We start from the raw sequence: 27,975 nt of genomic DNA, 5'->3' as shown, positions 1-27,975 counted from the left end.
TGGGGTGGGCCCTGTTCGGAGGCTGCTCCTCAGGGCTGCATGTGGCCAGAAGTGGGTGAGGAAGGAGGCCTGGCTCACTGCCCAGGCCGCCAGGCTCCCCTCCCTGACCCGAGGGTGCCGCGGGCCCTGGTCGAATTCATTCCCTGGTAGGTCTCCTCCTGCCCCCTCGCCCAGACTCCTCTGGGAAGGCCGGGAAGGCTCCTGAGCCTCAGCACGGCCAGTACCCGAGGGCTTTCCTCTGCGTCCGTCCCCTAGGGTCAGGCCCCTGTGAGGTCCCTGGCACCGCAGCCTGGATCCAGCCTTAGCCAACTTGTGCCACCACCACTGGCAGGGAGCAGAAACAGGAACTCCTGCCACCAGCCAGGGCCCCCTCCCGCTGCCCAGCTGCACAGAAAGGCTGCCTTTCACACCAGCACCCTGCACCTCCCCTCACCCCTGCTGGCCCCACTTTCGAGCCCAGAGGTGTCCAGAAGACTCTACCTAAGCTCCAGCCCTCTCTGGCCCTGAGACTCCTGTAAGGTCTCGCCAGGCTCCTTCCTGCTTCCGTCACCCTCTGCCCTCCTTCTCCTCCGTGGCCACAGATGGTCATAAAGATGCCTGCGGGCTGGGAGTCAGGGGCACAGCACTCTCTCTGGCCAAGCCACTTTGCTCCTGAGGGAGTCTCCCTGTTCCCAGCTGCCTGGCAGGAGCTGGACTCACAGCAGTGACACTTCACAGGTGCCTCAGGCTCCTGGCCCTTCGGTTTCTTGGGCAACACCTGGATTTTCATCTATCTCTTCTGGGAGGAGGCAGAAGCTTAGCTCCCCACACTTCTTGTGGGGCTCAGCCCAGGATCAGTTATGAGGGGCCTTTTCCTTGAGGCTCACCCACGCTCCACCCGGCCCATTTGGCCTAGTGTCCACTCCTCAGATGCACATGTCCTTTTGGGCCATCAGCTTAGGGGCAGCACCCCAGACCCTGCTTCCTTCCTCTCACCTCAGCCCTGACTTGGGCTGACCCCACCACCCCCGAACTCGGTGTGGGGACGGCGACTGGGCACATTGGGCAGAGCGGCAGACCTCTCTTCCCGCCAAGAGCTTTCCAGGCAGAGCTGCGTGTCTCTCCACCCCACCCACCCATCAGAGCTGTGGTGATGGAATCCCCTTTCTCAATCTCTTCCTGGTGCTGCTGGGAGGGAGAGTATAGTTTCCACACTGCGAGTTTTCTTCAGTCATGCTTTAGGGACCCAGCAGCAGTAGTTCTCAGATTATTTGGGTCACCCCCTTCTCACCCTTGCCTCTTAGCCACCCTGACCTCAGATTCTTTCTCATCGTGCTACTGACCTGGATGGAGTCTGCTGGGGTATAGCATTGCATCATCAGGTGAACTGTCTGTACTAGTGGGAGCCCAGGGACTGTGCAGTGCACAGCCCTGGTAACCATACCCAGTAGCCCCAGGACTGGAACCCTGAAAATTGAGGGCACTGTGGACAGAAAGAACCCTATTCTCTCTCCGAGCACCAGGCCTCACCTCACACAGAGTCTCAAAGGGGATTCAGGGTTCTTAGGCAGCTCTACTTGCGCCCTGATGCGTCTCAGCCCGTCTGGACTGGGCTGACTTTCTTGTAACCCGGAGCTCCCCTCTCATCCCCTGCAGAACTGGGCCATGTTATCTGCCTTGAGGCTCTGCCCCCTTGCCTCCCTGGTGTCTCTGCTGGTGCTGCTGGAGGTTCTGGGCCAGGTGGATGCCCAGGTGATGGTGAAAGCCCGCAGGGGTTTCTTCTGGCTTCGAGCCCGCCCCTCTAGCTGTTTGCTACTGAAGCCGGCGCTTCCTCTCAGCCACTGTCTTCGGCCCCCACAGGTAGGAGCAGTCTGTGTCCTGCCCAGCCCTGAGATCTGTGTGGCTGGGACACTTGTGAGCCAGGCGCGTCCAGAGGAGGACGGGAGGAGGGGACTCTGGGCCTCTTGATAGCTTCTGGCTGCAGCTGCCTCTCCAGATCTTTCCAGGGCTCAGGGAGTCTCTGATCAGCCTCTCCACAGCTCACACTTCAGCCCAGGGTCAGTATGGGCGCAGGTTTACACGTCTGTGTTGTGTCAGTGCCCTGGGGAGAGTGGGAGGGAGTTTGAAGTATGGGAGTATGAAGAGGATCTCTGGTTAGCAGGGAGGTGCAAATCCAAGGTTTCCACCTGAGTCCTGTTAGCCTTTTTTTTTTTTTCCTTTTTGGGTCACACCTGGCTCTGCACTCAGGAATTACCCCTGGCGGTGCTCAGGAGACCATATGGGATACTGAGAATTGAACCCAGGTTGGCTGTGTGCAAGGCAAACACCTGACCCGCTGTGCTATCGCTCCAGCCTGAGAGTGCCGTTGGCCTTGGGAAGGTCTTAAAGACCACTTTTCTAGCATCCAAGGACATGGGGTGGCCAGGAATGTCTCTGGGTGGGCAGGGGGGAGGCTTGAAAGAAGGTTAATCCCTGGTGCTACATATGGTTCCTCCCAATCCGGGCAAGAAGTGACTCCTGAGCACAGAACCAGTCGTAAGCCCTGAGCACCACCAAGTATAGTCCAAAAAAAGGAACAAGAAGAATATTCAGGACAAAATTGATGATAACATCAAAATAAGCCAAACCCAAGGACTTTTCAGGGTTTATAAGTTTATAAGAAACAAGAAAAATACTGTGACTGTGTAGCAGAAACAACAAGGGGGAAAGAAGGAGGGAAGGAAAAAAGGAAGAAAGAAAGGATGGAAGGAAAGAAGAAAGGAAAAATGTTAGGCATTTCAATGAGGACTTAAACTTTGATGTCACTGCACACAACATGCGTGTTACATGGCTTAAAATTCTATGGAATGGTGCTAAAAAGGATTCTGAACTTGACAGCTGTTTGGCTGGAAAGCAGAGTGACCTGAAAGTTAAGGCACTGGAAAAGATTTTTGGGGAAGGTCAACAAGATGAGAGATTAGAAAAGTCCCACCCAGATGCCTACTGACAAGCCACTGCTTCAAGCGTCCTGCAGGCTGGGGTTATTGGGTCTGGGCCACCGACAGCCTGTGAAATCCTGGGGTCCACACCTGATGCATGATGGGACAGGCATGGGTGCTTCTGTCGACTGTGCAGTCTGTCTGTACTGTAACTCATGGATGATGTTAGAAATATTCAAATGGCCCTTGACAGAAAGAAGCTTCCCCCCTTAGCTAGAGTTAAACCATTCACTGTTGGTGAGGTGATAGGACAGCCTTGCAGCTTAGAGGTTCCTCCAAAACTTTTAGGTCATCAAGATGCCCCAACGGGAAGTAACATTTCAGATAACACCCTGCAGAGGAGAGCTGTTGACAGGACCCGGGTATTGATGAGTAGGGAGGAGAGAAGGAAATCGAGACCGTTTCCACTTTATGTGGGTCAATGGACATGACACCGTGCTGCTGTACTCTGCTGAGTGAGGCCAGTGAGGAGGAAGGCTCCAGGGAAGAACATCATTGCTGCCTCCCCTGGATCAACCTGTCATTCAGAGCTGAGTGCCCTGGAGGAGATCTGCGTCAGAGCATGTGTGGTGCCGTGCACAGATTGGGCATTGCTCAGGAGAGAAGGGACAATGGAAAGATCGCTCTCCCTTTACTTACAGGAAGTGCGTCCCTGCCTGCAGGACCCACCTCACTGCACAGCAGCTTCCCACTGAGCCAAGTGCTGCCATGTACGTTGTGGAGAAGACCAGTGGGAAGGCCGATGCGAGCTAAACTCCCAGCCAAGATGCCATGCAGGAGTAGGAACACCAACAGCCATGTGTCATCGGTGCAGAAAGAGGTGGTTTGAGAGAAATGTGTTCTCTAGTGTCTTGTCCAACTAAAGAAAGGAGCCACGCAATTTCAGGGAGAGGGGAGTGCTTGCAGAGCCTCTGTCAAGACCGTGGATTGCCGAGACTCATGTTTGTGGTGCCCTCTTCGAGATCGGAGTACTTTTCCTCCACTGGCTGCAGGCAAAAATATAGTCATGTACAAGAGGAAGATAAATGCTTCCTTCCATTAGGGATTGGAGAGGTGGATAATAGAGAAGGTGAGATGCTTGCCTTGCATGTACCTGACCCGGTCTGACCAGGTTTGATGCCTGGCACCCCATATGGTCCTCCTGGAGAGAAGTTCCCTGAGTATAGAGCCAGGAGTAAACACTGGGGATCGCTGGGTGTAGCATTAAAACCAAACAGCAAAAATAGATTCTTTGATTTTTGTTTTGTTTGTTTTTGAGACACACCCAGCAGTGCTCAGGGCGTACTCCTGGCTCTGCAGTCAGGAATTACTCCTGGCAGACTCAGGGAACCCTATGGGATGCTGGGCATTGAAACTGCGTCTGCTGTGTGCAAGGTAAGTGCCCTACCTGCTGTACTATCCCTTTAGCCTCTACCCCCCCCTTTTAAAAAAAAGAATCGTTAATTGCTGTGGCAGAAAAAAAATTTAGCAATTCAGACTCAATAAGTCAACACTTTAGGCAACTAGCTGAAAACCTTAATCATTATTGCCCTTCTAAAGTTTCCTTCTAAAGGGGAACTCTGAGAAGATGTCACTCGTGTGTACTTAATCTTCATGAAAAGAAATTCTGATGTCACTCTGGCTTGCAGGAGTGGAAGACGATCACCATCTCAGGCACAGAGCAATGACTCTGGCGGCCGTCTTGTCCCCCGCTGGGGTGTGTTAGAAGACTGTTTTAGCCCTGATCATGATAAAATCCAGGGAATTCAAATGGAAGTCCACACAGCCGTTGTCTCTCTGAAATAGTGCTGCGACCACAGCTATGGAAAGGTCTAGCAAAGCAACAGTAGATTGCACACAAACACGATAAATTGAATTAAATGTTGCTTTCTCAAAACTTTGAGGTGTTCTACCATTAGCATTTTTATTGTTCATTCTTTTGTTACTTATTTTGATTCTTGGACCATACCAAAGTACCATGCCAAAGGTCCTTTGATTCTGTTGAGACTGAAGCGGTCATTGAAGCCCTAGCCAAATAGGGCGTTCAAACTCAGTACATCAGGATCCTCTGTGAGCTGTATTACGGATTCACCAACAGGATCTCACCATTCTACAAGGAAGTGATCATCAACATAAAGGGAGGGGTTCAGCAGGTTGATACCATTTCACTGAAACTCTTCAGTGCCACCCTCGAGAATGTTCATGCGACAACTGGAATGGGAAGGAATGGGAGTGAAGATAGATGGTTGGCAACTACACCAGCTCCGCTTTGCTGATGACATCATTCTAATAACACCAAACATTAGCCAAGAAGCACAAATGCTGGCCAACTTCGACCATGAGTGTGGAAAGGTCAGACTGCAGCTGAATCTCACAAAGACAATGTTCATGAGAAATGAACTAGTTCCCGACCTTCCATTTGCTCTCAATGGAATGAACATCTCCGAATGCAGCAGTTACGTGTACCTGGGTCGAGAACTCAACATGACGAACGACTTGGCACCAGAACTGCGCAGGAGGGAGAGAGCAGTGTGGAACGCCTTCAAGAGCATCAAAGAAATTGTTTAGAGGACAAAGAATCTCTGGCTCTGGGCACATCTTTTTGACTCCACCATTCTTCCTGCACTAACATACGCCTCAGAGACCTGGGCCCTACGAAAACAGGATGAGAATGCTATTCAGGTCTTTCAAAGAGGAATCGATAGAGCTATGCTTGAAGTATGACACTTCACTCAAGTGAGGGAAGGAATCTGGAGTTCTGATCTCCAGTGATGACCAAGGATCAGGAACGCTGCCTCATTTGCCCAAGGCGTCGAAAATCAGATGTGCCGGACACATAATGCATTTTGGAGATGACTGCTGGACTAGAACTGTTATCGACTGGATTCCACGGGATGTGAAAAGAATGCCTGGCTACCCATCTACAAGATGGCCGGACTTCTTCATCAAGACCCTGAATGAACGGTTTGATGCTCTTCGTGTTCCTGGAGCGAGCAGATGCCATTGGGCTACACTAGCAGGACAGGGATGAATGGAGACATTATTGGTGCCCGCTCAAGCAAATCAATGAGCAACAGGATGACAAAAGATGCAAGTGATGCCAAAGGTCCTCAGGGGTCATTTCTGACAGTGCCCAGGGAACCATGGGGTGCCAGAGAGCAAGCCTGGAGTCCCACATGCAAAGCCTATGCTCAATCCTTTGAGCTGTCTCCCCATCCTAGTGTCTGTGGTTTTTTTTTTTGTTTTTTGTTTTTTGGGTTTTTTTTTGCTTTTTAGGTCATACCCGGCAATGCACAGGGGTTACTCCTGGCTCATGCACTCAGAAATTACCCCTAGTGGTGCTCAGGGGACCAAATGGGATGCTGGGAATCAAACCCGGGTCGGCTGCATGCAAGGCAAATGCCCTACCTGCTGTGCTATCGCTCCAGCCCAGTGTTTGTGTTTTTTAAACTTGCATAAGCATGGAATTATCATTTCATAATATTGTGATTTTAAAAAGAATACACTATTATAATGTTTTTTTTTCTGCCTTGAACTATACCTATGAACTATTTGTCCTATTGTTGCCAGTGAAAACCAGTCATGTAAAGCTCTACTCCAAACCTCACTGACGCTTTTGTCTTCCAACCCATCCCTTCCAAATTAAAAAGAAAAAAACTTTTGTTTTTTTCATTCACACCTGGTGATGCTCAGGGGTTACTCTTGGCTCTGCACTCAGGAATGACTCCTGGCAGGGCTCAGGGGACCATATGGGATGCCAGGGGATCAGACCTGGACCAGTTGCATGAGCCCCCACCTGCCCCTTCTAGATTTTAATCCTGGCCCAGTTCTGTAATCCTCAGATTCCAGCCAAGGGCCCTGTCCAGGTTCTGATCTGGCAATGTCACCAGTTTGTGTGTGATTAGAGTTGATCTCTTCCTCTTCCATGAGAGACTCCGGCTTTAACTCTCTGCCACATGCCTGCAGTCCTGACGGTCCAGGGCGCTTTTAGAATGCCTTGTTTTCCCTCTTCCTTCCCCCCAAGCACAGTTAACCTGCGGCAAAACACTGACCACAGCCCACGCCCTGCCAGGCTGCCTGTCCTCCTGGGGGGCCAGGTGCCTGCTGGGCTGGGCAGCCACAGGCCATCGACTGGGGATGATGATCTGGGAGTGGCAGGGGGAGACTGGAGCTGGAAGGGCCGCATCATGCTTTATAATTACACCCAAATCAAAAAATAGAAGCAGCCTCAAGCGTGCGGAGACAGACAGTTGGAAACAGACAACACCAAGTGCCCGTCAGAAATGACCACGACCCGGCGTGGACATCCCTACCGGTGGGTGAGCGCCCTACTTCCGGGACCCAGGGAGCGTGCTAAGAGGGTCGGGCTCCTGCGCCTGCGCGCTGCTGGGGTCGGGCTAGGGGAGTCAGCGACAGGCATGGGGATGCCTGTAGAGGCCAGGGCTTGGCTTCTGCTCCAGCTCAGGGACGGGGCGCACCGTGGAATCTGTTGGAGCCCCAGTTCCTCCTCCGGTAGATGGAGGCAATTATATTACCCGCTTCAGATGGGTACTGCGGGGCTTGGGGGCGTGAGGGGAAAATATTAAGCACTGGGCTCTGTCTGGCACATCCCTACTTAAGGGGTGAACATAATAGTAACATCTATTATTGCTGGACTGAGAAAGAAACATTGGGGGGGGGGGGAAGAGGCCAAAATGGGAAAGTTGGGGGTATTCCCCTTTACCCGAGGCAGGCGGGTAGTGGGGTGCGTTGGGGTAGGGTACCTTTCTTTTATTATCTCAGATTCTCAAAGCAGCCCCGTAGAGGGCTGGGCCCAGAGGACTACACAGAAGCCTGAGATCGCCTCCCCTGATGCTCCCTTTCCTGGGGGACACAGATGCCCCCCGCCTGCCGCCCGCCTTCTGAGGTGCCTTTAGTGCTGGGCCCCTAGTCCTGCCTGGTCCCTGGGGTGGAGAGAAGGCGGGGGGGGGCACCCCAGGGGACAGCTCTTGGGTCTGCAGCCGAGGGGGCAGCAGCACGTGGGGGGAGCTGTGAGGGGTATGCTGGGAGGAGACAGCTCCAGAGAGTTCCCCAGGGAGTAGTGGCCAGGGCAGGCAGGGCCACGCACAGGGGCCTGTCAGCGACAGCGACACAGAAGCTGGTTCTCTGTAGAGAAGTGGCAGGGTGAGGGCTGGAGTGAAGGGAGAAAGGCTAGGCCATCCCGGGGCCTGCGGGAGGGTGGGCTCACATCTCGCCCTGCGCTGGCGGGCGGGAGGGGCAGGGCAAGGCCTAGAGATGCAGAAATCTGAGGAGCAGCGGCCACAGCCACAGGCTGAGCATGACTCACTGGGCACGGGGCTGGCGGGACTCTGGCTGCCACAGTGGGCTGGACTCCCTGCAGGACAAGACAGACAGGTGGGGGTTACAGCCAGGAGCCCTGAGAGGCCTCGACAGATCCCAGGTAAGGGACAGCCCTCCGTCCACAGGAAAGGCTCCTTCTGCAGGCTGGGTCCAGGGGGCAGGACTGTGGGCTCCCAGTTTTGCTCCCTGCGCTGGGGCTCCACCCTGCACCCTCTACAGGGCCCTCTGGTCCACGGGGGTTTCCAGGCAGAAGTCAGCTGCGAGCTGCCTGCTGGCCACCTGGTGGCAGCCTTACTCCACACCAAATTCAGAGGACGGCACTGCTGAAGCGTCGCCCAACCTGGTCCAGCCCTGCCAGGGGCTCAAGGAGCCCCCCAGTGTGGCTACCACATAGCTCGGTATAGGGGGGCTGCCCAGCCCGACACACGGGTCACTCTCTGCCCGTTAGTGACTGCGGAGCCAGATGCTCCTCACTGTCGGGTCAAACTAGAGCATCCTGAAGACTCAGAGAGTGAGGCCAGGCTCTGACAGGAAAAAGAAAAGCGTCTCCCTGCCCTCTTCTCCCCATCCCTCCCCCCAGTCCCCCTCTCGCTCCCCCACCAAAAAAGCAGTGCCTGCTCAAGGCCCAGAGTGAGTTGGACAGGCCCAAGAGATAGTACAGTGGATGAGGCATTTGCCTTGCATACGGATACCCAGGTTTGATCCCCAGCATCCCATATGGTCCTATATGGGAGTGATTCCTGAGTTCAGAGCCAGGAGTAACCCCTTAGCATCATTGAATGTGGCCCCAAACAAAAACAAGCCAAAAAGAGTGAGTTGGGCCTCAACTTCCCCTCCAGATCTCCCAATGGCGATTTTTTCCCCAACCCATTGGGAAATGCATTTCCATTCATCTCCACACAGCGAATCAGTCCCACAGAGTTCTAGGCCCGCGATCCTGGAATCCAGAGAGCTGCCAAGCTGAGACCCTTCCAGGGGAGGCGGGGGGCAGGACTGGGTTCCTGCCCACGGGGGCCTGGAGCTGCCCTCAGGTCCCACCCCCAGAATGCTAAGCGCTTCACAGCAAGGGGGTTCCGGGCGGAACCTCTCCTGCCCTGTTGTGCAGCACCCACTCCCCTCCTCCCGCCCGGTCCCAGGTCATGCCTTAGGTAGGTGGCCTGCCACTCAGCGTGCCCCGAGAGGCCGCAGTGGGGATGAAGGGGAAAGCCGGCCCTTCCCTTCCGCCCTGCCCCTCGGCTGCCCGCTGGGTGAGCTTCGCCAAGCCAGTGGCCTCCTTGGTGCCTGCGTCTCTCCCTGGTCTTGGCGTGGCCTACCAACGAGAAAAGACCCTCTTCCCTGTCTGTGCTGTCCCGAGTTACGTGTTGAGGGGCCCAGGGACAGTCGTTCAGGAGACGCGCCCCTTCCCAGCTCAGCCCCCGCCCCAGGTTCTGGTGCCGCTGCCCCAGCTCTTCAGGGTGACCAACTCCCTCGGCCAGCTGACTCCTGACACCACGCAGCCCAGCTGGGGGAGGCCTGGCCCGCAGCAGTGGCCCGAGTCATGGGGGTAAGGAGGAAACCCAGGGCCTCAAGGCAGACGTGTCCCCGTGCCGCCAGGCTCCCGCGCCAACAGAACAGCGACCATGCTGGGGCTGTGCTGGGGCCCCCAGTGTTTACTGGAAGACGTGGGTGTGGAATCAGAGGGACCAGATTGGACTGAAGCCTGTCCTGGCCCACCTGCCATGTGTCTGTGGGCCCCACTGTGGCCCTCAGTTTTCTCCGTGGTGGAACAGAGGCGGTGCCTCTCAGGGGTGTCAGCTCGTCCGGTTGAAGTGCTAACAGCTCCCAGCGCTTCTAGCCCTGCCGCTCACCCTGAGATCAGCGGTGCCCCCCATGGCCCTGGAGCTGAGAGACCATGGGGGCCTGACAACCTGCCCTGGCAACAGCAAGGGGGAACCTGATGGATGCTTGGCTTGTGGGGCCTTTCCCGGGAACCCTCAGCGCTCACAGCCACCTGAGGTCTCTGTTCTTGCAGAGTCCCCACCATCCCCTGGCCAGGACAGGAAGGGTGGATTCTGGACTGATGGAGGCCAGCCATTGGAAAACTCCAAGGGCCCCTGCATCTGGGCAGGAGAGGGGTCCCCAGCTCCACAATGGGGCGAGGCTCAGCCCCTGCCCCAGCAGAGCTGGTTAACAGTCTCATCCCAGAGCCAGGCCTTGCCCTCTGCATCTTTGGGCACCACCTCACAGCCCAGGGCCTGCCCTTCTGTGGGAACTTGACCCCCAGCCACTGTGGTGTCGGCTCTGTTCCAGGATGGACTCTCTACAGAAGCAGGACCTCCGGAGGCCCAAGATCCACGGGGCAGTGCGGGCTCCCCCCTACCAGCCGCCTACGCTGGCCTCGCTGCAGCGCTTGCTGTGGGTCCGGAGGGCCACCACGATGAGCCACATCAATGAAGTCTGGCCCAAACTCTTCCTGGGAGACGCGTAAGTGTGATCAGCGGCGTGGGGAGGAAGGAGCCCGCGTTCCCGTGGGAAGAGTTGGCATCACGATTCCCGCCTTTTCTCTCCCACTTCTCTGAATTATGGAAATGGAATGCACACAAGAAAAGTGCCCTGTTGTGAAAGAAAATAGTTTCACCTTTTTCAGGAAATGGGACATTTCTTGTGTCCCAGGAGTCCTCTCTGAATCCTCATCACATTTTCCCTGAGGATAACCCCTTTATGCTGAATAACATTCTTTCCTTGCTTTGTGCATGTGTGCTACCTACCTAGATGCTGTAGTTAGTTCCACCTGTCTTCTAAAGCTTGATGAGTGCAGTCATATTGTGTTTTGTACCTGTTTGCTCACAATGGTAAAATTCAGGGCAGGGCCGTGGAGCTCTCCCAACTGGCTCAGCTTATGCCTAGCATGGGTGAGTCCCTGAAACTGACCCTGGACACCTTGGGGCCCCTTGACTACTGCCAGGAGTGTTTCCATAAACAAGAACAAAAGCAAGAAGCAGTTTGTCAAACTCACCTGTGTTCTTCTGCATGCTCATTTTTGCCAGCTGCTTTAGGCTGAACCTGCAGGGTCAATCCACTCCATTATGTACAGACATTTGAGTTGCTCCCCGTTTTTGGCTAATGGGAACAGTGGCCCTAGGAAATTGCTAGTATTGTGTCCTAGGTACACACGCAGGTTTCTCTAGCAGGTAGATAGACAAGGAAATTGGAATGAGAGGGACCAGAAAGATAGGACAGGGTTAAGGTCTTTCCTTGCATATCCAGCACTGTGGACAGTGCCCTGAGTGCTGCCCGGAACAAGCCCTGAGCACTGTTAAGCATGGCGCAACAGTGCCCCTCTCCCCCTAAGAATTAATAGTCATTTTCCAAAAAATTTCCTATGCAATTATGTGTGACTTTAAAATTTTTTTTTCTGGGGTGGGAATGTGACTCAGTGGTAGAGTACATGCCTCACGTGTGTCAAGATCTGAGCTGGATCTCCAGCCCTGCAAAACAAAACAAAACAAAACAAAAAAACACCCAAAACCAAACAAAATCCCCTTAATATTTATAAAGTAGGGACAAATATTTTGTAAGCAAAACAAGTGCTTTCTCTAGCGGCACTAGCACTGAAATTCTTGTTGACTTTGAAATATGCATACGGAAATGCATAGATTTGCTTTTTCACAATTCTTTGGGGTGGGGGGCTCCCCGGTGGACCCGGGGAATCCTACCTGAGATTTCCAGCCAGCCATGTGGGCAGTTCAGAGTGATGTGTATGCCAATAGTGCTTATCAGGCTGGCACCCAGCATCACCTGGGGCTACCCTTGGGAGCACAGCTCACCCCCCCCCCAACAAATCTGATATTGCTTCAAAACTACATACTGTAATTTAATCTCTATAGAAAGATTTTTAAAAATTAAAATTTGTTTGTTTGGGGTGCTGGAGAGATAGTACAGTGTGTAAGGACCCTACCTTGCACATGGCTGACCCATGTGGCTGATGTAGGTTCAATCCCTGGTACTCCTTATGATCCCCCAACACCCACCAGGAGTGTTCCCTGAGCACAGAGCCAGCACTCCCTGGCAGTGCTGAGAGTTTGAGAGTTTACTCAGGGATGACTCCAGGTTGGGCTCAGGGGATTTTTTTTGGGGGGGGGTCTCACCCGGCGATGCACAGGAGTTACTCCTGGCTCATGCACTCAGGAATTATTCCTGGCAGTGCTCAGGGGACCATATGGAATGCTAGGAATCGAACCCAGGTCGGCGTGCAAAGCAAATGCCCTACCAACTGTGCTATTACTCCAGTCCCAGCTCAGGGGATCTTAGGGGTACTGGGGATTAAATCCAGGGTGGCTGCATGCAAGGCAAGCACCCTACCCGCTGTACAATCTCTCTTACCCACGGTAGGGAGCTTTTTTCTCTCCTTCCCTGCTCTTTGCTGTGCTGTGTTCATGCCAGGGCTTGCACCCCTGGTTCTTTGTGGCAGGAGCACACGCTGTGTTGTGAGAGGTCACAATGGCCTGTCCCCAGGTTCGTCCTTAGGTCACGCTCTCAGGTTCATGCCTGCAAGCCCAGACTCTACCTCTAGGAAGCTTTTGTTCTTTTGGTGGAGTAGTGGTGGTTTGGGCCATGCCTGGCAGTGCTCAGGACCTACTCCCGGCTCTCAGCTCTGGAGTCCATCCTGGCAGTGCTCAGGGACATACATGGTGTCGGAGATGGAACCAGGGTCAGCCACAAGGAAGGCAAGTGCCTGAACTCTTTTACTGACTCTCGGGTCTAGAAAACTTTTTAATTGCCACACTATACATTTGAAAACATTCTATGGGCTGGAGCCATAGTACACTGGGTAGGGTGTTTGCCTTGAGCACGGCCGACCCGGGTTCAATCCCCGGCATCCCATATTGTTCCCTGAGCACTGCCAGGAGTAATTCCAGAGTGCAGAGCCAGGAGTAACCCCTGAACATCACCAGGTGTGATCTAATAAAACAACAACAACAACCCACAACAAAAACAAAAACAAAAAATCCATACTGAACAATGGTCTGTTTTGTATTTTGCATCTTTTTATAGATTTTCAATGTAGTACAAACAACGTGGTTACCTAGTATCTAATTTAATTATGCCTAGTCATTCTCTTATTATTTCGTGAATTTCCCCCAGCGTTTTCATTTTGCTTTGGGTTCCAACTGATGGTGCGGGAATCACTCCCAGCAGTGCTGGGGATTCGGGCCCAGCCTCTGGCAGGCAAAGAGAGCATGTGTTTCAGTCCAGCTTCAGTTTTAACCCTCTGAAGAATCGTTAGCTCCAGTTCGCATCCGTTTGTAGGCATACTTTTGATCCTGTAATTTCCTGAAAGAAGACTTGCTGCAGTGGAAACATAATTTGGCCACACTGCCCTCTAGAGGCAGCCGCCTGAGTTTGGGGGTCCTTGGATACCTTGTAGAGGAGCCCATTCACCTTGCACCAGGGTGCCCTTCTGTGACTGTCCTGGAGGAGAGGGTGGCAGAGGCCAGGGGCGAGTCCAGCTCTGCCAGGGCTGTCCCCCAGCTCTGCCCTTTGCTCTCCCGCCAGGTATGCCGCGCGGGACAAGAGTAAGCTGGCGCAGCTGGGCATCACCCATGTCGTGAATGTGGCAGCGGGCAAGTTCCAGGTGGACACGGGTGCCAAGTTCTACCGCGGGATGCCCTTGGAGTACTACGGCATCGAGGCCGACGACAACCCCTTCTTCGACCTCAGTGTCTACTTCCTGCCTGTGGCTCGATATATCCAAGCCGCGCTCAGTGCTCCCCAAGGTGCTGGGGGTTGCAAGGGTGTGTGTGTGTGTGTGTGTGTGTGTGTGTGTGTGTGTGTGTGTGTACGTTCGCGCGTGCGTGCATACAGATGTTCGTGTGGGGGGGTGTGCATGCGTGTGTGTGCGTGGGTGTGTGTGCGCGCATGCGTGTCCAAGATTTCTGGGCGTCCACATTTAAAAAAAATATTTTGTAGGAGTGGGTGTGGTGGCCAGAGCCCCACACTGCAGGGGTCCAGCTGCCACCACCCAGAGACGCGGCGGGCCAGGAGAAGGGGTGCCCTGTCACCAGCTGCTGTGTCATCTGGGCCTCCTCCTTCTTTCCTTCTCGCACCCCTATTGCCCCATCTGACAGTGAGGATTGTCATTTCCAGATGCTGTGATGGGCCGGAAGCTCTGGCTCCCTGGGACTGTGGGGCAGAGTGCTGAATCTCCTTCTAGAGGAGTCCCTCCCCTGCACCAGGCCACTCTCCTGGCTCTGCTAACGGAGGAAAGGGTGACAGAAGCAGGAAGGGGCAGCTTGGTGGGGTCTGTGCCCCTGAGCTCTGCCCCCTGGCTGCCCCTTAAGCTCAGGCCAGTTTCTGGGGTCTCGCGGGCTGACTCTGGGCTGGGTTTCCCCGCAGGACGCGTGCTGGTACACTGCGCTATGGGGGTGAGCCGCTCTGCCACGCTCGTCCTGGCCTTCCTCATGCTCTGTGAGAACATGACGCTGGTGGAGGCCATCCAGACGGTGCAGGCCCACCGGGACATCTGCCCCAACTCGGGCTTCCTCCGGCAGCTCCTGGTTCTGGACAACCGACTGGGGCGGGAGACAGGGCAGCTCTGAGCCCTGGCCCAGCCAGCCAGCATGGCCCAATCTAGCCAGCCCTGACGGACGCAGCGACCACTGCAGGGGCCCGTGATGTAGACACTGAAGAGCAAGAGGGGGCTTCGCTGAGAGAGAGGCGATAGAGCTCAGTGGGGACCTTTTCAGCAGGTGGACTTCCCTGACCCAATCCAGAGATTCTTTATGCAAAAAGAGAATTCAGTCTGCTCTATAATAATAATAAAAAAAAGTTCATCAGAATAAAGACTGGAGAGCTTCTGGTGGTTTTTGAGGGAGGGGCTGACACTCAAGACGACCTCCAGGTCTCTGAGCAGACTTGCTGATTATGATTCAGAGAGAGGCCACAGGAGGGCTTCTCGGAGGAGGAGGCCAGGTTAGCGAGGGTCATGTGTGGAGAGGGTGGGTGTGCACTGACAGCTCGCCCACGTTTTTCCTCATCTTGTGGAAAGCTTGCCCTCAAATCACAACTCAAGAGCTGGTGGGGGCAGGGGAGTGTTTTTGGGTTTTCTTGTTGTGTTTTGTTTGAGGACCACACCCAACTGTGCTCTGTGCTCAAGGACCACTTCTGGCGGGGCTCAGAGGAGCATATGGGGTGCCAGGGATCAAAACCAGGTTGGCCGCAAACAACATAAGCGTCTTACCTTCTGTACTACCTTTCTGGCTCCAAGAGCAGGGGTGTCCGAATAAGGACCACAACCCGGCGCCTCCCCTTTTCCATACATGCCTGTTCTAGCAAAGCAGATTACGGCTTGCTGCATATAGGCGGCATCCCCTGAACCCGGTAATTTTCCTCACTGCTTTCCTCCGCCCCTCTCGGAGAGCCCGGCAAGCTACCGAGAGTACCTTGCCCACACGGCAAAGCCTGGCAAGCTACCCGTGACGTATTCGATATGCCAAACACAGTAACAATTGTCACAATGGAGACGTTACTGGGCCCCCTCGAGCAAATCGATGAACAACAGGAGGTCAGTGACAGTGACAGCTTTCCAAACGCGCCTGACCAAAGGCACTGAACAAGAGGAGGGACTGGTGCTCTAATGATGTGAAACGTTTAGCTCTGAGTTTCTCACTTCTTGGGCCCAAGTGAAATAGAACACAAAAGCCAGCAGCAGCTAGGAGTGGCAGCCAGGATGCTGGTGAGTGGCCCGCCTCTTTCTGTTGCTGTTGGTACTTGCCTTCCCTAGCTGCCTCTCAGGCATCGGTCAGTGTTTCAGGGTGCTGCCTCTTCTCCCTTAAAGCTCCTGCCCCCTGAGTGGGGAGGAACCTCTTTCCCCTGTCACAGTTCACATCTTTCAGCTAAAGATTCTTAAACTCTTATGACCAGTCCAGTTCTCCCTCCTGAGCTCAAATCTTCTGGATCCCACTGGTACACTTGCACTTGGATACTATACTTGAACTGCAAATTCAGCTGAACTTCTCATTGCCCTGTACCTCATCCCAGCCTCCTCCTCTTCCTCACCTGAGTAGAGGATTCTGACAGCTCTTGCCACCCACGTCTGAGGGGCACACACTGGCTTCTCCCCTCAATTCCACATAGCCTACGAAGTCTACCTCCACCACACCCTTCAGATTGGTTCATGTGGGGCATCTTTGTAGTGAACACCCGACGTCAGGCACCTTTTTTGCTTCTCACTGGGATGTGTTTTTCCCCCCTTCATCTTTTTCCCACCAGGATTCTTGCAAACCCTGCTAATAACAGTCTTTCTACCTTGGCCTCCAACTTCAGCACAGAACACATGGATTTTTTAAAAAAAATTATTTTAGTGAAGGCCCTCCCATTGTTCATCGATTTGCTCGAGCGGGCCCAGTAGCGTCTCCATTGGAGACTTTGTTGTTACTGTGTCTGGCATATCGAATACGTCACGGGGAGCTTGCCAGGCTCTGCCGTGCGGGTGAGATACTCTCGGTAGCTTGCTGGGCTCTTTGAGAGGGACGGGGAATCGAACTCGGGTTGGCCATGTTGGCTGCGTGCAAGGCAAACGCCCTACCGCCGTGAGATACAGTTACAGACTTACAAACTTCCATGATTATGTTTCAGTCACACAATGTTTGAGTACCCATCCCTCCACCAGTGCCCATTCCCCACCACCAATGTTTCCACCACCCTCCCGTCACCCTCACCCCTTCCCACCCCCCACCTCTGTGGCAGACACATTCTCTCTCTCTCTCTTTCTCTCTCTCTCTCTCTCTCTCTCTCTCTCTCTCTCTCTCTCTGTGTTATGGTTTTCAATACAGTAAGTGATAAGTAAGTGGCCATCATGTTTGGTCCATAGTCTACTTTCAGCACGCATCTCCCATCCCGAACAAGCTCTCCAACCATCATTTACTTAGTGGGCCTCCTTTATGCCAGCTGCCTTTCCCACCCCCAGCATATGAGACAGGCTTCCAAGCCATGGAGCGATCCTCCTGGCTCTCATCTCTACTATCCTTAGGTGTTAGTCTCCTATTATGTTACTTTATATTCCACAAATGAGGCACACATAAATCTTACTAAAAGGAAAATTTCATCTGGTTACTTTCCACTCACAAGCCCTGAAGCACAGCACACCTTGAGAAAAGTATAAAGCTGCCTCATTATCTAAAGCCTTTTCATTTTCTCACATATCTCATGCAACTCTGTTCCCAAGAACATCACTGTATCACTGTCGTCTTCTTGTTTGTCGATTTACTCAAGCGGGCACCAGTAACCTCTCTATTCGTCCCAGCCCTGAGATTTTAGCAGCCTCTCCTTACTCGTCTTTCCCAACGATTGGAGGCTCTTTCAGGGTCAGGGGAATGAGACCTGTTATAGTCACTGTTTTTGGCGTATCAAATACGCCACGGGGAGCTTGCCAGGCTCTGCCTATGCTTCAAGAACACAGTTCCCAATTAAGAAGTCACTTAATCAACTTGCAGTTTCTAGAACACACCACATCCTCTTCTTACCTTAGAGATTTTTCGCATGCTTCTGGTTGTTCTACCTGGACGTGCCATGCTTAACCGGTTCTCCTTGAGATCTCAGTTTAGAGGCCACTTCTGGACAGACTCCCTGTCCTCTAACCACTTCCATGAGCCTGGGCAACCAAACTATACAGCACTGTTTCTTCTAGGACTCTGAATGATGGTTGCCTGATAACATTCTTTTCCAACTTCTGGTCTCCGATCAGCCCCACATCCTGTGGCTATGACCCCACCCTCAGGTATGGCCCTGCCATTTTGTGCTCTACAGAATTTAACAGCAGAGATTGGACGCCACAGGTCCAGGCCTGGGCCTGCCTCCAAGGGTTACTTCTGCTTCTTCCAGCCCCGTCTGAACCCAGCAACCGTTTGGTTGCCCTGGCGCCCTCTTCCCATATCTGGACCTTGTGGTCACCTTGCATCCCAGAGTCTCTTCAAGACCAGCTCTCCCTTTCCCTTCTCTACTGTCTCATCTCTGTATAGAGGAGAGGAGCTTTTTTTTTAATTTTTGGGTCACTCCCAGTGATTCTCAGGGATTTCTCCTGGCTCTGCACTCAGGAATTATTCCTGGCGGTGCTCAGGGGATCATATGGGATGCTGGGAATTGAACCCGGGTCGGTCGTGTGCAAGGCAAATGCCCTACCTGTTGTGCTATCGTTCCAGCCCCAAAGAGGAGCTTTTTTCTGAACAAATTCAAAAAGGTGCTCCTTCTGCATACACCAGTTCTTCAACCTGTTTAGGTTGCAAGCAGCCAAGTTGGTCAAGGGAAAGTGTCCCTTGCTCCTGCACGGTGACAGTCAAGTCAGGGGGCTCAAGTGATAAAGAAGAGCTCAGGGTGTGTTTTATCTTCCATCACCCCGTCTGAAACTCATAAACAGTGCAAATACCTGCCAGCTGGGGGTTCGTGAACCCATTGCGCAGATGAACACAGTGCCGAGGCCCAGAGAAGATGAGGTGAAGCTGGGGGTTCTTTCCTGGATCCATGATCTCTTTGCTCAGGCCTCAAAGGAAGGTTCTACCCAGGTGGCTCCCCTATCACCGTCTGTGTGGCTCTTGGCCCTGGCTCTGGCTTGATGCCCCTGTGCTTTTGTGGAGGAGGTAGACACATCCTGCCTGAAGATGGGGGAAGGGCTGTGGGGCTCTGCTCACCCGGACAGGGGTCCTGCTCCAGTCTCAGCCCCAGAGAACTCCAGTCTGAGTTTTCTGACTGCAAACTCTTCTGTTCAGCCTTAAACTGGGGACTGTAGTTATGAAGGTAGCCCCCAACTCAGTAGTTCAGTTTCCTACCCATTATCAGCCTCATCCAGCCCCTTTACCGGACAGCTCAGCCCTTGTTGCTTTTTCTTGTACAAGCACTGTCAGCAGAACCCAAGTAAGTGGCCAGTCTCTAAATGAACACCCCCGATGGCTAGGGCGGGGTGCCCAGGGGCTGGGACGGACCTGTTCTCTGGGCCAGGGACTTGAATGTCAGCACTTCCCTTATTGCTGAGGGATAGAACCAGAATCTAGGGTGGCAAGATGAAGAGGGAGGGAAGCCCCAAGAGGCAGGTAACATGGCCACCCAACTCTTCCCCAGACACGAGAGGAAACGGAGGGTGCGTCTCCACCGGAAAGCCCCTGCCGGCGCACTTGCTGATTGGTGTCCAGAGCCTCTCCCTGACCCTCTGCTCTCAGTGACCCCAACGGTGGGCCGGTGTAATAAGCATGACTTGGGAACCAGTGTACCTGCCTTTGAATCCTAACTTGGGACTTTAACCAGGTGGTGCTTGTCCTCAGCATACCAATCTGTAACATCCTTCTACAACTGGAGGAGTCCAATGAGTTATTGTGTTACAAAGTCACTCTTCCTTCTGTCAATCTAAAATGAGTCAGTGGAGCTAGAGAGATTGTGCAGTGGGTAGCGTGCTTGCCATGCTTGCAGCCAACCCCAGTACTGTCCCTGGCAGCCCATAGGGTCCCCTGAGCACCTCACAGAGCTGCCCCCAGCATAGCCTGGTGTGGCTCTCACCCCCATCAAATATTTTTAAAACAAAACAAATAATGCCCAAATAAAAAGTTTTTCTAAAATGGTTGCCAATTACTGACTTTGCATATGCAAGGTACTATATTAAGCATCATTTTCTCTTTTTCCAGTTCCATCCATGATGTTAATTTCTTAAGAAAAAGCACAAATGAAATATCTTAAAATATTAAGATTAAAATATATGTCCTTAGTTATTCTTTTTTTTTTTTTTGCTTTTTTTTTGGTCACACCCGGGCATTGAACAGGGGCTACTCCTGGCTCTGCACTCAGGAATCACTCCTCGTGGTGCTCAGGGAACCATATGGGATGCTGGGAATTGAACCCGGGTCAGCCGCGTGCAAGGCAAACGCCCTATCCGCTGTGCTATCACTCCAGCCCCTAGTTATTTTTTTTTGTATTCTCAAAATGCTGCCAAATTAAAAATATTAATATGGGCCTCAATGGTTTGTTTGTTTGTTTTAGGGCCAGCACCTGGTGGTGCTCAGAGATTCCTCCTGGCTCTGTTCAGGGTAAGTCCTGGCGGGCTCTGGTGAGTCAACCGCGTGCAAGGCAAGAGCACCATCAGCTGCCCTGTTGCTCTGGCTCATGATTTTTAAAATTAGAAACAACCTTTATTTTCCATTTGTTTTTGGGCCACATCTGGTAGTTCTCAGGGCTTACTCTTGCCTCTGTGCTCAGGGATCACTCCTGGCAGAATTTGGGGGACCATTTGGGATTCCAGGGGTTGAATCCAAGTTGGATGCAAGGCAAGCAGCAGGTAAGGTGCTACTCTTTACATTGAGGTTTTCTTTTTGGTTTGGGGGCTCCAGCCAGTGCTGCTCAGGAGTCTTTTCTGGTGTGCTGGCTAGAATTCAGCCTTCCTCATGCAAAGCAGGCACCTGAGCCCTTTGAGCTATCACCCCTGGCCCTGTATTTCGGTTTTGAAATTAAATGGATTTCAGAGGAATTCTGAATTAAAACAGTACTGTACTGGGAGCAGACCTAAGACACTAAGATTCACTTTTACATTTAAAAAAAAAGAGTGTGAGCCCGCACCAGGAGGTGTTGTGGGTGAACTGAACCTAGGGCTTCACGCATGCAAGGACATGCTTTCCCAATTGAGTCATGTCCTTTTAAAACCTTCAAGAGCTTTATTATAGATATTCTTGATTCAAGAAGGAAGGTAACAGTGACCCCACTTACACTGTTTAGATAAAATTACTGTGATCAAAAGAAGCTAAGCTATTAAGTCAAAGTATACATCGTTTCTCGTAATCTCAGGAACCGTCTGGGGAGGTCCTATTACCCCATTGAACGGACAAGAACCAAGTGCAGTGAGGGTAGGGGTAATGTGATTGAAAGTGTACAAACAAGTGTTTCGGGATTGGCTCATGGCTCTGACAAATAAAGCTTGAATTGTCAAGCAAGTATGGAGGAGGTGGCCAGGTCTATCAGTTCTGCTTTAGATCCATGGGCTATACCTCAGTCACGTGGTCATTCTCAGCTGTGGGGGATGCTGGGAACCTATCAGGGGGCTCAGGCTGAAGAAGAAAACAAAGATGTCGGTGATCCTGACCAGGCTTTTTCAGAGCAGGTGTTGATACAAGAGATGTAGTTGTTTAATTCCCATCAGCAATAGAAGGTGGATACTATTAATAGTCCCATCTTATGGATGTGAAAAGGGAGACTCAGAGTTCAGTTCACTCAAGGTCCCTTGGCTAGTGGAGGCAGAATCAGTCAGCAGGACTGTGTTCTTAAACATTCCCTTACCTGTACTCTGACTTGATCTTAGGGATTTGTTTGCCAACAAAACTGGTAGCAAAAGCAGCATTTTAGGGCTTCTGAGGCTGGGTTGGAGGCCTTGCGACTTTTGCTTGGGTCTCTCAGGATACTCTCCTGCGGACCCTGAGATCTGATTCCCCTAATTCCACCAGGATAGAAAAGCTATGTGTGGCCAGACTGTTCAAGAGTCCCAGTTGATTTTATGTGGTAAAAGAAATGAGGCCCTGAATAAAAGGACTTGTTGCATGAATATTCTTTTGGTCAGAGGCGCAGAGGTGACACGTGAGAGGAATGTAGAGAGCACAGAGGGCCAAGGCATCAATCTGGCTCGGGGCAAAGAGTTACTGCCAGAAGCCTCCTTTTATTCTATTTTTTATCAGTTACATCCTAATGACTTCATCACAGAAAGAATCACTAACGGGGCTGGAGTGATAGCACAGTGGGTAGGGTGTTTGCCTTGCATGCAGCCAACATGGCCAACACGGTTCGATTCCCAGCATCCCATATGGTCCCCTGAGCACTGCCAGGAGCAATTCCTGAGTGCATGAGCCAGGAGTAACCCCTGAGCATCACTGGGTGTGACCAAAAAAGCAAAAAAAAAAAATCACTAACGAGAGTACAAACAGTTACAGGATGAGCATTTGTCAAAAGAACATCAAGGTATACATTGTCTTGTCAAAGCTATGTTGTCAAAGCTATGTTCTAATGATTAAAAACCTCAGAGGAAGATGTGCAGCTGGACACATAGGCTCTACAGATTATATCCCCCACATTCTTATGGTTGGTTACACATAGGGCAAAGAGAAGGCTCATACTGATACTTGAAGGTCAATCCAGATTAAGGATGTGTAAGAGAGGGGGAAGTTGCTGCTTTGTTCACCAAGATAGTATATAACTAGGCAGGCATATGAGAGTATGATGTACGTCTCCAGATCATCCGGACTCACAAGTTTAGCTTGCCCACTTAAAGTAAGAGTGGAGCCTCACTTCTGCTTCCTGCTTGCAGGGCAGCATCCAGAAGCTCATCCTAATGTCCTGGCTTAGTGCCAACAAGGACTCTACTAATAGGAAGAAAATATTTGCTTGACATACATTAGACATGATTCATACACAGAAACTTTAAGCAGTCTCAGATCTCAACAACATCAACAATGCTAGAATACAACCCCATCGAAAAAATGGGGAGAGATGAATGGACACTTTCTCAAAGAAGACAAAAAAAGATGGACAACAGGCACCTGAAAAAAAATGTCCATCATCACTGAAACTGAAAATCAAAATGACAATGAGATATCACCTCACACCAGTGAGGATGTCTCTGTGACAAGGGCTGGAAACAGGCAGTGCTAGCAGGGAAGAAGTGAAAAATGAACTCTTCCTCACTGCTGGTGGGACTGTATGGAAAATAGCTCAAAGGCGTATCAAAGCAACATGAATGGAACTTCCATATGAACCTGGGATTCTACTTCTAGAAACACAAAAATGTTAATCTGAAAGGACATACGTACACTTATGTTCACTGCCGCACTATTCATAATTGCCAAGAACTGGAAACAGCCCAAGCGACCTAGAGATGAGTGGATAAAGACATTGTGTATATAGGCACAATGGAATACTATTCAGCTATGAGAAAAAAAATGAAAATTTGCAGTTTGCTGCAACTTGGATGGAATTGGAGGTGACATGATAAGTGAGTCAAAGTAAAAGGTAAATACCAGATAATCATGTTCATATGCGGAATATAAAGAAACAAAGGGACTAGACAGTACCTAATGGAAGCAAATCCCTTGTGCCCTCTGCACCTACCATGGAGCTCCTGAAGCCTGGACCTGGGACCCCAGACTAGCTTTTAGGTCTCCCAGCAGTGCTATGGGCTGTCAGGGTTATTGTGACTTGGGCAGTGAGTGGGGAGGAGAGTGAGGATTAGACAGACAAGAGCACACACACACACACACACACACACACACACACACACACACACACAAGAGAATAAAGAACAGAGGAGGTTAGTGTGCCAGGACCACACAAGAGCTTTCCAAGGCATCTCACCACTTCATTTGAATGATGAACCTGCAGGAACTATGAAGGAGAAACCTGAGGATGTGGGAAGGGATATTCCAGCTGCTTTTTCATGGCACTGCACAGACACAGACATGTATTCTGCATGCGCTAGGCCAGGCCCCCCATCATGCCATACTCTATAGGGACACTTGGTGTCACCCTCTCCACCTCCTGGCTTTACCGTCCTAAATAAGGAGTTTGCATGACCTTGAACACCTGAGACTGACTTTGATTTTCTCTGATATCTTCCTTTTCCCTTTATTTGAGTGAAGAACTTCAAATATTGAGTCATGCCCACAAACTACCTCTGGCACCATGTAAGCTCATTTACCAGCCATGATCCAGAGACTCACAGGTAAATCTCAAAAGAGATCATCAAGTTGCAGAAGATTTTTTTTCTGGACATCCACACAAGACTGAGTCATCCAGGATACCCCAGGATTTGGTGGGGGTTGGAGGCAAGTCAGCCCAGTGCCCACCCAAAGTCCTGACAATTGATAGCTCCCACAATCCCAAATCACTAACATGTCCCCAGCTGGACTCGACTACCTTGGGCCGAACCTCATCCAGAAATTGATCTGCTGAAAAACTCAGGTATGTGGGTTTTGAAACTGAAATCTCCAGGTTCTTCTGAAGTCGGGACGAGCTACCTCCCCACATCTCCTGTGCTTCCAGAAGCCCCACCAGTCAGGAACACACCCCAAAGCTGCCACCCAGCTAAAAATTTAACTCCTGCTTTATCAATGTATCACTCAGTTAAAAATTCTGGACTTCCTGGAGCGACATCTCAAACTCTACAACACCGATAAATCAGTAATACCACACCAGATTGGAAGGGATGAAACGTAGAAGGCAACTAATTTTGATTAACAAAACATAAACACAGAAGGCTTAACCTGTAACAAGATCTTAGTAATCTCTTATCCAAGGACTTAATGGCTCCATGGTGAGATATAATAATTTTCACGAAGGAAACATTTTTTGATCATTCTGTTAGCAAATTATTGATAAGGAATTTAAAACAAATTATTGAGGACCTGCTATGGGGCAGGCTTAAGGGGTGGTTACAAAAATTGGAGACAATGATAGAGGGAAGGTATAATGGTGGTGGGATTGGTGTCAGAATGAATACTGAATGCCTAGAACAAATTATCGTGAACAACTTTGTAAACCACAGTGTTTATATAAAGTGTAAGGGGAAAATTTACATACGTAGGCCTTACCTATTCCATGTAAACTCCAAAAATACATCAACACAGAATTGCTTTAAAAGTGTTATTAATGACAGGTGAGACATGATTATTACCATACTAAGATCCAAATATAAAATAAAATTTAATGTAATATACTTCATTATTTTTAAAAGATTTCATTACTGAATCACTGTGAAGTAGACCCTTACGAAGCTGTTCATAATTAGGTTTCAGTCATACTGTGTTCCGACACCATCCCTCCACCAGGGTCCATTTCCCAACACCAGTGTCCCAGGTTCCCTCCCATCACAGCCCACAACTCCCCCGCCCCCAGCCTGCCTCTATGGCAGGCACTTTTCTTCATTCTCTCTCTCTCTTTCTCTCAATGTAGTATACCTTAGATTCCAGAGTATAAAACATATGTATGTAAATGGAAACGGGCATTTTATTGTATTAAATGGATTTGATTTTCTTATTTACATAGGTTAAAATCATATAGTAATCACTAATTGGCCCTTACTGATTTATTTTCTGATCATTCTCTTCGCCAGTTCTAAAAGTTTTGTTGGAATAAGCAATATAAAGTAAATTTGTTCTGTGTCTAAGGGGGCAGGTTGGGACTAGGAGGGAAACTGGGGATACTGGTGGAGGGATCACAACGGTGGTGTTGGAATTAAAATAGCTGTTTAATGAACAACTTTATGGATTGTGATGTCTTTTGTAAAAATTAAGAATAAAAAGGAGAGCTTTCCCCTCCCTGAGACAACCACGGCCAGGAAGGAAAATCTGGGTCTCGATGTAGGTAGGCTGTCACACGGCGCCTAGGAGCCCCCCCCAATCTTTCTCGAAGCCCCACATCAGCACTGGGATACCAACGTAATCATAATAAACTTGTTTCTAGTTTTTTAACCTCCCGGCATTTCCAGCCACACTTGGCTAGCTACACAAGCATCGTCGTTCAGTGCAGTGCTGCTTGGGCCACTCCTGGTGGTGGCTTGGAGGGACCAAGTGATGCTGGGGATCGAACCCCGAGCATGCGAGGCATGGGAGTCGTTTGAGCCATCTCCCTGGTCCTTAGCCTATTTCTAAAAGGCCATCTGGATTTGCTTTCACGTTCTTTTAAATAGATGTATGCAAGTTTTAAACCTTTGCCAAGCAGTTTTACAGGCATAACAGGCTCTGCGCTCTATTACAGGTTTCTTAAATATGGTTGTAAACTTACATTAGGTTATTCAGTTATAATGACAAAGGCAACCCTCTTATGTCGAACTTGTTTTTCTAAACACTAGAGTATTCGGTTAATGAAAAGAGTTTTACCAGCTCCCCAACCTCCCAGTTCATCTTTATTCTTGTCCTTAATTCAGAAAAGTTAAATGTCTTTCCTACACATACAAATCTCATTTTTTCTCAATAAAAGCTCTTGCGGCCTGGCAAAAATCCCCAAGCCTACACACACACACACACACACACACACACACACTGAAGCAGGCTTATGAAAAAAAAATATGGAAAGAGGTTTTTTGGTCCCCCCCTTCTCTATTACAGCATAGTAAAAATGTCCTCCTATAAGTTCTAGGAAAGCAATCGCTTTGCCAGTGGGATGGGGTTACCTACATCTCAGGAAGTCTTGCCTGGTGTAATGATGGGAGGAAGGGCAGGAAGCCAGAGTTATTTCCTTCACCAGCCCCTGCTCCCTCCCCTAAGGAGCTGGGGACAGCCTGTGCTGGGAGGAGGCCAGGGTGACCACCTTCCTCCTGGAGCCCCTCTTGGTCTGTCCAGCCAAGAGAATATCAGGCGCTGAGACAGAATATTTTGAAAATAAAAGATGGCTGTTCTTTCTCTTCTTCTGGTGTCTGGGCCATATCCTGTGGTGCTCAAGGTGTACTCCAGGCTCAGCCTCACGCCTGGTTGTGTTTGGAGAACTCTGTGACGCCGCTGTTGAACCCAGACCCCTGCATGCATTAGCTCCTGCTCCAACAGGCTGAGCTAGCCCCGCCCCCAGCCTGAGCTTTTTAAGGGCAAGACACACTATTGAGTGTCTGTTGTCCCCACTAGGTGGCACAGGGCTTGAGGAGAAGGCTAAATGGACTAGAGAAAACTAGAGCCCTCACTCTCCACACACAACTAGATAAAAGGAGAGCAGCCTAGGACAGTGACAGAGGGTGTCTTTTGGTCACTCTGTCCTCAGCTCCTAGAGCACGGCATAAGGAGTGAGCAGAGTGAGAGAATTTTTGATCTGTTCTAAGCCAGGTTGACAGCAGCATTGAGGGAGGGTCCCCCACCTCCATCTTTGAGTCTCCGGGATAGCTGGAGACTCTGTGTGCTGATAACACAATGATAAGCTGTTGATAAAGCCAGAATTGCTGGGCGATCTTAATCCCTCAGCATCTTGGATAGGGAAAAGTCAGGTCATTGGGTTGGAAAGCTCTGATGAACACAGCACCATTCTGAATACAGGAATAACAGTTATGTGCTTGGGCCTGTGTTCAGCCCTTTCAGTTTTTTCACTGATTCCTGAACATACAACCCCCTCAAAGTCAAATCCATTAGGAATCCTTTTTAATTGACTGTAAACATATCCGAACCCTGTTTTGGAAAACACATAATCTATATCCCCCAAACTCTGCCATTCATGCTGGAGCTCCGGTGCCCTTCCCTGGGCCATCCAGAGTCCTGGGCTCCCATTCTATTCCCCCAAACGCATCAGAATTCGCTTCTCAAAAATGCAAGCCCTACCAGGTGAGCACCTTCCTAAAAGAAACTTCCTATTTCTCCCCACGGCTGAAGGCCCTTGGTTACAGGCCCAACTCTGCTAACATTCTTTCAACTGTATGGCAACCACACTGGCCACTGGATGCGGAGGGAACAGGCTGGATTTTGTAACAGGACACACTCCCACGCCCATTACACTGGTTTATACACACACACACACACACACTGGTTTAAACTTGCTCTCTTGTTCTCTCTGTGTCTGTGTCTGTCTCTGTTTCTCTCCCCCCCACCCCCCCCCACACACACACACATACACCACTCTGTTCCACAGAAGTAGGTGGTCAGTCCAGAGAGGTGAGGCTTCTGGGTTCCGAGAACTCAGGTTCTGTTACCCCAGGATGCTGCCCTCACCTACTGGGTTGAAATTGTGTCCC

General features: G+C 50.9%; 1 protein-coding gene across 1 annotated transcript; it reads left to right on the top strand.

Moving 5' to 3' along the window:
- Positions 1-1,644: 1,644 nt before the first annotated feature.
- Positions 1,645-14,854, top strand: DUSP13B (dual specificity phosphatase 13B). Its single transcript, XM_056113385.1, has 5 exons — positions 1,645-1,839; positions 7,157-7,251; positions 10,566-10,739; positions 13,812-14,032; positions 14,652-14,854. Exons 1-5 carry the CDS (start codon positions 1,645-1,647, stop codon positions 14,852-14,854), a joined length of 888 nt encoding a protein of 295 aa, XP_055969360.1.
- The last annotated feature ends 13,121 nt before the right edge of the window (positions 14,855-27,975 follow it).

The sequence above is a fragment of the Sorex fumeus genome, unplaced genomic scaffold (assembly GCF_029834395.1).
Source record: "Sorex fumeus unplaced genomic scaffold, SorFum_2.1 ptg000020l, whole genome shotgun sequence".
Classification (NCBI taxonomy): Eukaryota; Metazoa; Chordata; class Mammalia; order Eulipotyphla; family Soricidae; genus Sorex; species Sorex fumeus.
This window is presented reverse-complemented; position numbering and strand designations above follow the sequence as displayed.